The 15,099-nt window shown below is 40.6% G+C and overlaps 1 protein-coding gene across 1 annotated transcript; it reads right to left on the reverse strand.

Annotated features, from left to right (window-relative positions):
* Window positions 1-3,421: 3,421 nt before the first annotated feature.
* On the reverse strand, window positions 3,422-7,736 carry LOC143400308 (olfactory receptor 14C36-like). Its single transcript, XM_076857587.2, has 2 exons — window positions 7,139-7,736; window positions 3,422-3,465 (listed from the first exon to the last, which is right to left on the reverse strand). The coding sequence occupies exons 1-2, from the start codon at window positions 7,734-7,736 to the stop codon at window positions 3,422-3,424; spliced, it is 642 nt and encodes a 213-aa protein (XP_076713702.2).
* Window positions 7,737-15,099: the final 7,363 nt, after the last annotated feature.

Here is a 15,099-nt window from a genome sequence, read left to right on the forward strand (position 1 = left end):
GGGAATACTGTAAAATAGAGGAAACTCAGATTCCAACCATAAGGAGGACAGAGAAGGACAAATTCAGTTACCCTGGTGAAATTGGCCATTTACTGAAAATTCTCATTTTCCTGAGAAGATAAGGAGATAATAGAGAGGAAGCAAAGAATAATTAATACAATTACTTTACATATTCATTTCTAGAATGTTTTCTTATATTTTGAAATATAAGAAAGGTCACTCTTGGTTTTCTGATATGTTTACTCATTTCTGAACAGAGTGTACCTCCCAGTGCAGGTGTGGAGGTCTGCAGCCCAGGGTCTGGGTGTGACCTGCAGGGCTTGTCCTCAGCTACACCCATAAGGCCTACCCTGACCTCCTGAGACTCCATGCAGAGCATTTCCAGGGTTGCCCACTTCCTCTCCTGCATGACCACCTCTGAAAGATTTTTCCCTTTGGGTATTTCTTTTGATAGTGCTTAAAATAAGGAAGTGTATGGGAAACAGATTACAAGTAAAAATGCAAAGCATTGCTTGGGTTGTAAGTGACAGGAATTAATCATTTTCTAAATCATAGTTTTTTGTATTAGCAATTATGGTTTAGCACTGTTGATCAGTCACTGAGGAATGCTGAGAGGCACTTATCACATCCTGGCCTTCACAATGTGCTTCCAAAGACTACACCACTCTTTTTTAATATATTTACCACTGGACACATATCCTCATCACACCTGATATGCCTTTAGTATAAAATGTAAAAAAATTATTAAAAAGGAGGACATAACTGATCAGTAAAAGCTGAGATTGATGAATTCAAAAAGGTTGAGATTGATGAATTTTAAAAGCTTCAATAAAAACTGCATAGAATGTTGCATGTTTTTATTTCCCACAGCTACTGAAAATTATGAATGTATGTCATTTGCATCAATGAATTTTCATCTATCTACCTGTCACCTGCAAAATATTTGGCATTCTGACTCCATGTTTCCTTAATCAGAATATATTTCTTTGTCACCTCTCTAATCTGTGCAGATAATTCTGTATATTTTCTAAGTTTCTGGTAAGTAAAAGAAATTTGAAAAGAAGAATTTCAAACCCATAAGAGGCAGCATGACGTGTGCAAACACTGTGCAGACACTCATCACACTCAAGAGGTATTACTACTCAAGTACCTGAAATCCTAGCAGACACTACAATGTTTACAAGACCTGTCTGTGCCTGCTATTCAACACAGATTCAACTCTTAATTCATTCCCTGGGCTAGATGATTCTCTGGATGATATTGCAATTGCTGAGCAAAATAAAAATGAGGTTCAGATGCATTTGAACTCTGCCAAATACTCACTCCTGAGTTCTCTACATGGGAGCAAACCATGTCTCTCCTTGGTGTCTCCCATCAACTGTGTCTGCAGCCAGCATGGATCTGTCCAGCCAGCACAGTGCCATGAGTGATGTGGGAACCTCAATCATCTCTGCTTTGTGTGAACCTGGTGCCTGGCCAGTGAGAGCAGGTTCCCAGGGATCCCAGAGCTCAGCCCAGAGCTCAGCCTGCAGAGACAGCAGGAGGCCTGAGCACATCACCACGCAGCAACACCTCCAGAGCCCAGAAGAGAGGACATGGCCACATGCCAGCATGGAAAGTGGATGACACAGTTGAACTCCTCTGCTGAGCATCACCCTAAGTCATTATTGAAAATCGAGTAAAACTGAGGAGAGACTGATGTTTCTCTTTGTGTTTTCATCTCTGCCCTCCTCCACCTCAGTGTGAGTTAGGGCTGTTTATGGAGATCAATTAACACTGAGGGTGGTGGGCAACTCTCACACTCCCCAACATGTAAGTGGGAAACATCTAACACTCTCTGAAGTTCAGCAGCAAAATCTCTTACTCTGAGATGAAATCCACATGACATAAAATTAACGTTTGTAACAGTTCACAGTTACTATTCAATGTTATTTACCACACTTCACAATTGCACAACTTTTGACACTATCTTGTCCTGTAGTCCTGTTATTAGTTCAGATGACCCACATAATCCATTACACACACTGTCCTTATTCCTGCTTGCTGTCACTGGAAAATACTAGGTATATACTGTATCTTTGAATTTATATATTTCTGAAACTTCATATAAATAGACTCATTCAATATATGCTATTTTTTTCTGGTTTAACTTAGCCTAATATTTTCAAAATTGATTTACCGTGTAGCATGTATCATTTGATTATTCCTTTAGGATGAATGACTTATTGTTCTTGAAGCCAGATTTAAAGTTAGGTAGTCAGTGTAGTTAGGTAAATCAGGTCTAATATTGAGTAAGATCTAAAATGGAGGCCATGTTGAGAATGAATTCTGGGAAAAGTTAAACAACTCTTGGAATGTTAATGAAGTCCTGGAAAAGCTCAAGACCAGAGCCCATCCCAAAGAAGTGTTAATGAACAGCCCCCAGCAAACTTGAAGATGCTGACTCAGAAGTCCTTCCTGCCCAGATCACTTCTTTGGCCCACCTGGGGCCTTCCCACCTACGTTCCATCACTGAAAACTATAATAAGTGGAACACAATTCCCTTCAACGGATTCCATCTCTTGGGTCCCCTTCTTCCTCTGGGATAAGTCTTTTATGCTGTCCTTTAATAAACTTCTACTTTCCACTCTGACCTTGCCTCGGTGTGCTTCTCTGGTGTTATTCTTCAACATTGGGGAAGCAAGAACTCGTCACCGGTCAACACTGGTAACATTATTATATGTATATGGCAGAAATATTTTAATCAGCATATCCATTTGTGGACATATCCTTCTTCTTTCTCTTAACATAATGTGACTGATTTATTGGTTCTTATATGTTTTGCTATCCTTGATATTTCTGGTTCACATTCTGCATTCTCTATGATGATGTTGAATAATTGTGTCAATCAGCTTTGCATTGTGGTGACCAAAATGCCTTCATAACAAAAAAAACAAAGAAACAAAAAACCCACAATAAACAAATACCACGTATGATGAGCCAAAGCATATTTCAGCTCATGGGTTCAGAGTTTTATTCCATAATTGGCCAATTCCATGGCTTTGTGCCCATGGTGAAGGCACATTGGGGAAGGACACAGCAGATGAAAGCTGCTCAATTTATGGCTTCATGGAAGCAAAGACAGGGAAAGGGAAAGGTGATGCAGGAAGATGAATAGTTCCAGGGCTAACTCTGTGTCCCATCTCCTCCAGCAATGTTCCCACATATCTGAAGCTACTACACAGTCACATTATGCAAACCAGAATAGACTAAATAGCTTGTAGCTCTCACCACCCATTATTTGACCTTTGAAATTTCCTGCCTCAACTCCAGAACTTTTGTGAAACACCCTCACATTCTACCCATAACATTCACTGCTGGTCCTTTAATCTCATGTCCATTTCACAACACAAAATCAACTTAGTCGATCTCCAAGGGTCAGTTACAGTGCTGCCCCAAATTCCAAGTCCACATTCTCACCTGAAACTGAAGGCAAATTCAAAGGGCTTATGTTATGCTCGAATTCGGGACCCCCAAAAGACCACCAGAGATCAAGATCGATGTAAGCAGCAAAGAGGTGTTTATTGAAAACTAGCTTGTGCACACAGCAACTGGTGTCACTGAGAGGCCCCAAGCTCAGAGTATGTGCTGAACTACATGGTTTCCCAACACCCCACCATAAACTACTGGGGGTCATCTGGCATCCTAGGTATTTCCCTGTCTCATGCTGATTGGTGGCTGCTAGGGGGTTGCTATGGGTTCCCACCTAGCCTGACTGAATCAGAAACCTGGCACAGCACATCTCTCCTGTTATTTGTAGATAAAAAATCAGCAGGGTGGGTATTGGCCTAGGAGTGCTCTGCAGATCTTTCCAAGGTTGTGCCCCCTTCCTTGGACAGGCTTTGCTCTCAGGTAGAGGCTGGCTTTTCACTTGCAAATTCCTGCCTTTTTAAAATTCCCAGTTGCAGAGCCCAAGGGCTCTCCTTGGCTTTGACCATCTTTTCAGATAGCAGTTTTTCTTGGCTAAGAGTTCTTTGTACTGCATCTGTTAATTTCTGGGTATTATTCCAACTTTGGCTTCACCTTCACAACTTCACTTATTACCCAGTTAGGGGCAGCCTGTAGGACCTCATGCCCTGTTATAGTTTGCCTGGCTTCTCAGACACTTTTTTGAAATGATGGTGGAAGCCTCCAGAACCTTTTACCTTGAGCACCCTGCATTCCTGCAGAGCAAGTACCACACAAATGATGATCAAGCCTGCTGCCAGATCACACCATTGTTGGGTCCCTGAAATTACTACGATGGTGGTCTCTGATATCTTCCTTGCTGAGCATGGAAAGATAATTTCCTGGGCCCCCTGTGCAAGCAGGGTGCCCCTAAGACACTTCTCAAGGGAATTTTTCCTTATATATCTTTGAGTCTGCAAGGTGTGTGGTCTTGCATATTCCTTACACTCCTTCAGTTTCTTTCCTAGTCTCTTTGTGAAATATTTACCATCTGTAAGGGACTGCCATCTCTTTACAACTACACCTTCCTTGGCATTAGTTTTAAATGACCACTTTAAAATTCTTACCAAATCTGGTATCTAACTTTATTAATATAAACAAATTCTTTCTTAAAATGCTATATGTCTATAGTATTGATATAAACATTCTAAAGCCTTTATAAAACTTGGAAAAGTCTATTGCTTCTGGCAAAATATTCTCAGTCTTGGATACTACCTTAAAACACTCTTTAAATTAAGTTACTGTGTCTTTTTGGTAGCTAAACTCTCAAAAGATTTCTAACTATTGGCTGTGCTAAGTCTTTGTCTTCCATAGTTTTGATTCTACAAAACAGTGACAAACAGAAACACACACACAAAAAGGCTCTACCAAGGACTCCTAAATATAGTGTCCTTATAAGGGGAGACATGATATTTCAGAAAACCTGGCTTACCAAAATATATCTTTGACATAATTAATATTACTATAAAAAATTGTTCCCTGGATTCACAACTAGTAGCCAAAGTAAATGCTTTTGCCAAATTCTGCAGAATTTCCATACCACATCCACACACTTAGAGGGTTTTGCATTATTTGATGTTATATGTGAGATATCATGGTATCCTTATATCAATATTTCCTTTTTTCATCTCCTTTACCATCAGCCTTTCAATATAAAACATAATTAAATGCCCAAAGGTGTGTATCAAATGGACACCTCTCAATAGGACTGGTGGTTGTGATTCAGTTAGTTTTGTTGCAGAGAAAATGCATGTAAAGATGGAGTTGGCAGAATTCATCTTGGGTTCCCTGAAGGTCCTTCTGTTTTAGAAGAGAACATTGGAGCAGTGAGAACCAGAAGCTCTGGGACACAGTGTGTGGGTGGAGGTTGTGTTCTGGTTGGATATGTTACAGCAGATCAAGATTACCTGCATCAGCCAGTGCTGGGCATTTCTCTGGTTCCTATTACAAGTATTCCCTTGTTGGCAGACTTTAAGTAATGCCTTAGATAATTAATCACACATATTGAAGATTTTTTATTTTTCTTGGTAATAAATACACTTATGCTTTTCTCCACTTTTATCCTAATAGTGTACTGGTGAACAAAATTGTTTTTTAAAATTTGGAATTTAATATAATGATTGTGATATTGCATAAGCAATTTGGCTCATTTTGTTATATAAGCATTCCTAGGTAACTTGACTTTGAGCCTATGTCAGTTATAATTAATGATTAGCAAAACATATGCCAGGGAGGACACTAAAATGTTTGGAGAGGAATATCTGTGTGAGATGACGTGTTGCCATAAGTGGGCTCAGGGGTGTACACCTGCAATCCCAGTGGCTCAGGATTCTGAGGAATGAGAATCTTAATTTCTAAGCCAGCCTCAGCAACTTAGAATGTACCTGAACAACTTAGCCAGACCCTGTTTTCTGTGATTAAACAGAAAAAGGGCTGGGGCTGGCCCCTTGGGTTCAACCCTGCTGAAAACAACAGCAGAAACAACATAAAGATAGCCACAAGACAGAGACAGGGTTGCTTTCCAAATTCCAGGAAACTGGGGGGAATCTTGGAGTCGACGGAAGACACACTCTTTGGTCAGACACTTACATTCCATCTTTGGTCATTTCAGGCAGAACACATCCCCATAGACATTACAGAAGTAAACATTGGGGGAGGAACAATCAGAAGGCTGACCTCAACTCAACCCCCAAATTAGCTCCCTGACACTGGGTCACTCGTGGACATACTAAAATCCTGGCAGCCGAAGTGCCTGAGGAAGGCAGGTGCTCTTCCCCAGAGGACATATTTGACAGAGGGACAAAGGGGGTGGTAACCATCACTCTCTGTTTACTTCATGGACAAAGAGTGTCTTCCTTTTTCATATTCCAGATGGAGAGAAACATTATTGTGATGATCTCTAAGTATCTGGTAAAATCTTCTTTAGGATTTGACTTTCATATTAAACTGACACAATTATGTATCACAGTGCATTTCTCTCTGCAAGAGCAGACTATTTGACTATGTGTTATCTCCATGTTTTATTTGTAAAGCTTTCCTCTGTGAAAGCAACTGAAACAGGTACTGTTTATATATAATGAAACTGTAATGTATATATTTACAAATGATTTCAGAAAACAGAATTATATTTATATTTTAAATGCATTAATAAAATTATACATTTCATGAAGGATCCATGGAAATGATATGTTAAATCATAAAAAATGAATTTATGAAATAACCTAGCTTATAATAAGGTGACTTTAGGGTAGGCAGTGTAACCTGTAAAGCCCACATAGGAAGATCCCTTAATCTCATTGACTCCACTAAGTAATATTGTGATAACACATCTTTATCATTTCCCTGAGAACAACTGTGTCCCATTACTCTCCCCACAGCATCCTTCACCTGTTTGTTCCTGAGACTGTAGATGAGAGGATTCAGGAAGGGAGGAACCATTGTATAGAAGGCAGAGAGAACCATGTCCTGGAGGGTGTCAGAGGTTGCTGAGGACCTCAGGTACACACCTGAGCCAGAACTAAGGAATAGGGAAAACACGAGGATGTGAGGGGTGCAGGTAGAGAAGGCCTTCCCTGGGGCTCTGGTGGGAAATTTTGCACAGTAGAAAATATGTGAAAATATGACATGATTATTATACCAAAGGATCCCCCACCAACTGCCACAGCAGAGACAAGAAGGAGGACCATGTTGCTGGTGGTGTCAGAGCAGGAGAGCCTCAGCAGAGAGGGGACATCATAGAAGAACTGGTGGACCACGTTTGACTGGCAGTAGGACAGCTGGAATGTGTTCCCTGTGTGCACACCTGCATACAGCAGACCACTTAGCAGGGAAGCCAAGGTCATGCGGACACAAATCTGAGGGTTCATGATGAGGGGGTACTGCAGGGGCTGGCAGATGGCCACATAGCAGTCCCAGGCCATGATGGTGAGAAACAGAAGTTCAACACATGCACAGAAAATGACCAAGAAGATCTGTGTTGCACAGCCAGCCACTGAAATGGCCCTGTTGCCAGTGAGAGAGTTGACACAGGCATTGGGGACAGTGATGGAAATGTAACACATGTCCAAGATGGACAGGTTCCTGAGGAAGAAGTACATGGGTGTGTGCAGGTGCTTGTCAGCAGTGGTGACAGTGACAATGAGAAGGTTTCCTAATAAGGTGCCCAGGTAGGTCATTGTGAATACTGTGAAATAGAGGAAACTCAGATCCCAGCCATCAGGAGAGCCCAGGAGGAGAAATTCAGTTACCATGGTGACATTGGCCATTTGCTGGAAATTCTGGTTGTCTGGGATGATAAAGAGAGAAGAGAAAGGAAGAAAAAAAGAACAGGGTCTGGGTGTGACCTACAGGGCTTGTCCTAAGCTCCCCATCAGACCTCCCTGACCTAATGAGACACCCATGTGGAGCATTTCCAGGGGTTTTCCCCTCTTCTGCATGACCACCTGTCTGACAGTGCATTCTTTAATATTCTCAGATGTATTTACCTTTAATTTATTCCATGAATATAATTTCCACATTATTGTGCCATTGTATTCACCCTTAATAATGCATATAATAATTACTTTCTACTTTTTTAATATATAGGAAACTATTCATAATGGTGGAGAATATATCTCCATGAACATGAAAAAATTGGTCTCATTTGGAAAGCGTCTCAAGAATTCACTTTCCCACCCAGGCTCACAGGTCCAGTGTTGTGAAAACTGAGGTTACCTGACTGGACTTAGACTTGCCTGCAGTCCCCCACTCTCCCTGCTGCTCCCCCAGAACATGCATGGTGCTGTCTTATGGCCACAGGACCTCAGCCAGACCAGTCCCAGCCCCCACTGAGGCTCTTTCCTCTCCCAACTGATCAGGGTTAGGTCTTTTCAACCTCCTGGTACCAGCCCAGCTGACATTGACCTAACTTCTACCTTTACCTTGTTCTATTTTTATTTCATGTTCAGCACCATGAAGTTGAAGCTTCTTTTGTCCAACACATAATTTGCCTTAGTCTTGGTGACACCTTCTATTATATTGATTTCTTATCCACATCACAATCCCACAAACTGAAACTGGCTGTAAACCCTAAAAGGAAGGTTTTGCTCATAGTTTCAACACTTCTTCAGCAGTTCAGATCAGTTCACTCCTGAGTTACCTGCATCTTCATCTTTTCAGCCCTCTGAAAACCATGATCCTCCTCAGTGCCTTGCCAGGTTAACCACACATGTTCTTAGAAAAAAGACCTTCCTTCTCATTCTGCCTGAGCTCTTCTGGAAGTCTGTGTGTCTTCCAGGGCAATAGGTGGGGTGGTCAGATTCAGGTAGGTTGCTGTTAATTTGGTGGTGAGTGTGAAGTTCAAGTGGTCAGTCTACCTGGAATCTGTTCCTCCTGACACACACCTGACATTCATCCTGAGGGACCCTCTTGTTCACTGCTGACTTTTTTACTGTGATGTATTAATTTCCTTTTCCCTTTAGTAGGTATTGGGCTTTAAAGGAGACTCCACTGGAATCTTTCCTCTGAAACCTTCATAATCTCTAATTTTTCTTCCAATTTTGTTAAGTATTAGAAATCAACATGGTATACAACCTTTCAGCCAATCAATATATATTCATCACCCCAAGTCATTGGTACAAATTCCTTGATTTGGGACCTTGTATTATCCATCATTTTACCTTTCAGTAGCAGTGCATGACTTCCTGTGCAATGGTTAATAACCTAGCACCGGGTGGCATTGTTCAGACTACTCATTTAGATTGGTTTTCTTTATGCCCCTGATTTACAGCTGAAAAGCTCCCAAGCAGGCTCTGCCCAGTCTGCAGTGCTGTAGCACACACAGTGCAGGGTGGTGTGAGGTCCAGTGCACTTGCAAATCGAGATGTCTTTAAAGCAGTACTCGCCCAACAAATATTACTAGGGACATAAATATGTTGACAGGTATTTCAGACATTGAGTATTTGAAAAGATAAAAAATATTGCTATTTTAAAAAAAAATTGGTTACCATTGGAGGACAAATATAATAATACAATATCTAAGGTGTAAATATATATGACAAATTGAGAATGTGATGAGTGATGAGATAATTCCATGTTAAAAACCCAACAGCTTTCCCCACTTCTATACTGACTTCTAGGCACTTCATGGGTGATTGCTGACCAACCCCCGCCATTTGTGACAAATATTAGTTGGAAAATCAACTATCTTTTAGGATTTGAAAGCTGACATAGAACCACTTGAGATATTTTCTTTGTTTCACCTTTTTTATACTAATCCATTTACTGTTTTTGTTTTTGCAACAGAATTTAGTAATTTCTCTAGTAAGTATTTTGCATTATATCAACTTATTTGATGTCCTTCTTTGCTTATGTGGTTTAACTACAACTTGAAAACTTCTCTAAATTTAACTTAATTTTCCCATGGGTGAGTCTCCTAGAAAACTTCAGACTATGGATGTAATAGAGTAAATATATGAATCACCACTTAACTTTCATAGGTCCTCAGAGTATTCTGAAGATCTCCAAAATATTATTACTTTATGAACCTAGATTTTGAGAAATAAGAAATAGGCTTTAATTTTTATAGTTTGACCTCCATATTTTTAGAGTGTTCAGAACTACATTCTCCTTTAATGGGTGAAAAATTCTTATTGAAAATCCCTTTGAAAACACAAAAAACATAAATAAAAGAAAAAAAACCATGACCAGATATTTTGAGGGTTCAAAAAATAAGTATAAGGAAATGTTAGAAAATGTTTAACGGCGGAAGTATGTAGAGAGACTGCTCCAAGTGCTTCCCTTTGTAAGTGGGGACAGCTTATATTCTATATTCTATAGATATAGCAGTAGAAAATATAGCAAATACTACACTGTTTACAAGACTTCTCTGTGCCTGTTATTCTTGCACAATTAACCAAGCATTTCCTGGGATACCTCACAATATGAATGAGATGAAAATTTGCTGAGCAGCATCAAAATGAGGCTCAGATGAGTTTGAACTCTAATTGCCAAGTACTCACTCCTGAGTTTTGCCCATTTTTGACCTGGGAGAAGAGCTCTGTCTCTCCTTGGCATCTCCCATCCACTGTGTCTGCAGCCAGATGGGTCAGTCCAGCCAGCTCTGTACCATGTGGGATTTGGGGAGCTCAGTCATCTCTGCTTTATGTGAACCTGGTGCCTGGCCAGTGGGAGCAGGGCCCCGGGGAGCCCAGAGCTCAGCCTACAGAGACAGCAGGAGGCCTGAGCACACCACCAGGCAGCAGCCCTCCTGAGCCCAAGAGAGAGGACCTGGCCATGTGCCAGGGTGGACAGTGGATATCACAGTGGAACTCCTCTGCTGAGCATAGCCCTAAGTCATTATTGGAAATCAAGTAACACTGAGGAGAGACTGATGGTGCTCACTGTGAGTTTTAGTCTCTGCCCTTAGTGGGAGTGAGGGGTGTTTACAAGGGATCAGTTAACATTAAGGGTGGTGGGTAACTCTCTCTCACCCACCCACCTGTAAGTGGGAAACCTCTAACAGTATCTCCAGGTCAGCAGCATCATTTCTTATCCTTGAGATGAAATCCACACGATATAAAGTTAACATTGGTAACAGTCTATGGTTGTCAATTCAGTGTTATATACTATATTTCAAAATTGCACAACATCCAACTATATCTTGTTACCAAATATTTCTATTTCTTCAAATGAACCATCTAATATATTACACACACTATATCTGCTTATCATTAATTACAGTCACTGGAAACCACTGTGTATAATCCCCAGTTTTTAATTTATATGTCCTAGACTTTTTGTTTGACTAGAATAATTCAATATGTGTTGTTTTTATGTCTTAACTATTCCTGGTGTTTTCAAAATTAGTCCACATTGTAGCATTTACCACTATTTTATTTCTTTAAGTCAATGGATAAGAGTCCATTATATATTTACACCAGAATTTAAAAAATCCATGTCCACTGATAGATGTTTTTCCCTTCACTCTTTTAACACAATGTGGGATTTGATGGTGATCTTCTATAGGGGCTTCTTTGCATCCTGGGAGAAAGTACACATGAATATGGTCTATAATCCATCTGATGTGTTGCTGGACTTTTTTGCTAGGTTTTATTGAGAATGTTAGTCTATATTCTGATTAAAGCAATTATTATGTAATCTTCTTTTCTTGTACTTTGTGGTCGCTCTCTTCTCCAGTGAGGAGGTCCACAGAACAGGGTAGAGGAGAATGTGGCTGTGGAGTCACTATTGAAGACCTCCAGAGACCAATAAGGAAACAGGTCTGATTTTATTTGCAGTTACCATGTATATATACTCAGGCAGTAGCCAAGCAGATTACATGCCACCACCAATACAATTTTTGGCCAACTGTCTTTGCAGTGACCAATTGAGGAGCAGGCCTTGGAGTAAGAACAGGGACTGCAACACAGGGCCTCATGCCTTGTGCCCAGGTCTGTGCCTATGGGTTAAGAGGTTTGCCGTTCACACGCCTTGCATGGGGGATGGTTTGCCACTCAGATGCCCTTAACATATGCCTTGTATGCAGAACTCCATTCATTTGACCCCACATTGTGCTGCCATTTTCCATATTGTCTTTAACTACTCATCCCCAACCTTGTGCCCGTCCTAAAGAAAAAATAAGGAAGAAAATAAATCTGTGTTTATCCAGAAAAAGAGAGAACAAAGACCATGTATCTATAGCCATAGGAATGATGGCAACCTTGGTCTTTAGGCCACTAGGTCTGTGAGATTGAAAGACCCAAAAAGCAGGCATGTTACTGTACGGTCCCAGGGGACTCCGAGGCTAGGAAAAGAATACAATGTAAGTGACTTCATCTGCAGTAGAGACAACATTACTTATTATGTCTATACACCTTATTTGACTTTGAGTCCCATGGACAATGAAAAGAAGGGAAATGTCCAGGAACAGGATTCAGTATTTGACTTGGTCACCATTGTATAGCTAAAGGGTGATCCTACATTCCTGAAAATTCAAAAGTTACAAAGGAATCTTTAACCTTTTGTACTTGTATTGGTACAGACCAAACTAAGCTCCAGAGCCCAGCACAGGGAAGGAACTCTGATTATGATGAGCCACAGAGGGAAAGCTAATGAAGGACTGTCACAGAATGACCCGTGAGCATCGTCTCCTTGTCTCATTCATGATCTTCAGCAGACCCTGGGCCAAGGCCAGCAGCCTCCACTCCTTTATGGACATTTCATGTGAGACATAGTGAGCAGGACCTGGCATTGGTCATCAGAGCAATGTAGTTTCTAAAATAAGAACAATCTCAGGTGTACTGATGATCAGTCTAGCTTTCACAGGTTATCTATCATTTCTAGTATAACCTTCCCTATGTCTAGGAAGAAAGTACAAAATGCAAAAAGCATTATAAAAGAATACTAAGTCAGATGCCTAGAAAGAAGTTTAATGGAGAAAGAATGATGTAGATAGATACCTTCTCTTCAATCCATCAGCAGTGTTCCACAAGTGAGGTATCCCAGGTAAAAAGGACTCCTCTGTTTTTATATTTATGAGAAGGAATGATTAGGAAATCAGGAAAGAAAGTTAAGAATAATGAAGAAGAGGAATCTGCTTCTTGGTTCCCCAGAGGGGTCCGGGAGTCATAGTGCTCACCATGGAGGGAGAGGAGCTCTATGACCTTCCATGGAATCCTGTCCTTCTTGGCCTTGGACTGTCCCTGGACTATTGGAATTGTTTTTCCTCCCATCCTCAGGACCTCAGAGAGGCCAGCAGCATTGCTCAGGGCAGAGCCAGCTGCAGACTTCTCATGAACACAACACTCATCAAACATTCTTCAGAGTGAGGGGCAAGTGAGTTTGGGGCCTGCCCCTCCTAGGCACAATGGCCTCTGTGGAGGTGGGAGGCCTGTGCTCAGGGCTGGAGCAAATCCAGTTGTCCTGTGGGCTTTTTCTTTAGAGGGATGCATTAAGTCTCTAATCTACAGCAAGCACAGTGTGAAAACAGGGTTTTCTCAGCAGAGGCTGGAGCCATACTGATCCTGGCAGCCAACAGCAGCCCATCTGCTCCATGCATATCCCTGAGCATGCTCAGAGTCATGTCCACCATGCACCCCAGGTATGGTCAGTGGTTTCTGTGTCAAGTTTCTGAGTCCTCAAGAGACCTCCTGGCTGCTCTCCCAAGAGTTTCCATTTGAATTTATACATTTGTACCCTCTCACATGCAGAGGGACACAGAGAAAAATACCTTTTACTCAGAATGGTCTTTATTATTTATATTTGTGCCTGAGATAAAATGTATTACTGCTAAAATGTGGATGCTGTTTCATAGCTCAGCAGGTAGTCTCATATGTGGAGTAAGTCTTAAATATGTTACTGCTTTCTCTTTTTCTACAGTTCAACCTAATGTCATTTTATGAAGGTTGAATAGAAATAATAGTGTAAATCACAAAATTATTATATTAAAACTTTCATGGGTCTTAATTAAGTGATACCAGGGTAGGCAGTGTAACTTGTAAAGCGCAGATTTGAAGACCTTCATCTAATCATATATCTTAACAGTAAAGTTAGGCAAATGCTGACAGGCAGCTTTATAATTTCCCTGAGAACTACTCTCTTTGCATTTGTGTTTCCACAGCTTCCTTTACCTGCTTGTTCCAGAGACTGTTCCACTTGAAAATGGGGGAAAGGCTGGGCAGGTTGGCACGTACCTGTAATTTCAGTGTGAGGCTGAGGCAGGAGGATCACAAGTTCATGGAAAACCTGGGTAACTAAGCATGGACCTGAGCAACTTAGCAAGACCCTGTCTCAAGAATACCAGTGGCAGTATGTCCATAGCACCTAGGGGAGCTGTTCTTGTGCCCCAGGACCTCTGGCAGGATCCAAAGCCAAAGAGTGATAGACATCTTCTAACTGTCCAAAATCTCAATGAAATCCAAACCAAGATTCAGTAAGAATTTCATTCAGTTTGGCATGGTTTACTACAAAGAATTCTAATGTGAGCACACAAACTGTGGCCTGTTGGTGTATCCTGAGGCAAGCAATGTGGTTTAGAATTTTGAATTATACTTTTGTTTGAATTTCTCTTTCTATTCATTTATATTTTCAAATTTATTAATTATATTTTTTCTTATTTTTTTGTCTTCCAAATTAATTATTTCTCTTTTAATATTTTGAATTTTGTCTTATTTAACTCAAGATTTTAAGTAGTCTTTTTCAAATTATTAAACATCTGCAGCAGTTTCTACATTTTAAGTTATTCTTGACATAATTTTATTTTTTCTCTTTTATTTGAAACTCCAAGTTTGCTGACTTACAATGTTAGCTTCAATTTTTGTTTTATATTTCTCCTTGGATACCTCATACATAATATTTGAGTTCTCTTTCACAATAGCATCACCAAATATTACATTTTTCTTTAAAGAAAATTACTTTTATCATCAATTCTGATTCTAATTTTCTATCATGTGAGGCTTTTTCCCCAGGTGCTTAAGCACTTAGATCTTTTTGTCCACCCAGGGACTCCAATTGCTGGGTTTTGTTCATGACCAAAACACTCATGGGTCACTCCAGGGGAACTGGGCTAACTGGGCTGTTCAAAATAACCACACAAGAGATACAAATACCTTTTTCATTGGGGTCACTGTGACAGCT

This window comes from Callospermophilus lateralis, chromosome 5 (genome assembly GCF_048772815.1).
Source record: "Callospermophilus lateralis isolate mCalLat2 chromosome 5, mCalLat2.hap1, whole genome shotgun sequence".
In the NCBI taxonomy this organism is placed as follows: Eukaryota; Metazoa; Chordata; class Mammalia; order Rodentia; family Sciuridae; genus Callospermophilus; species Callospermophilus lateralis.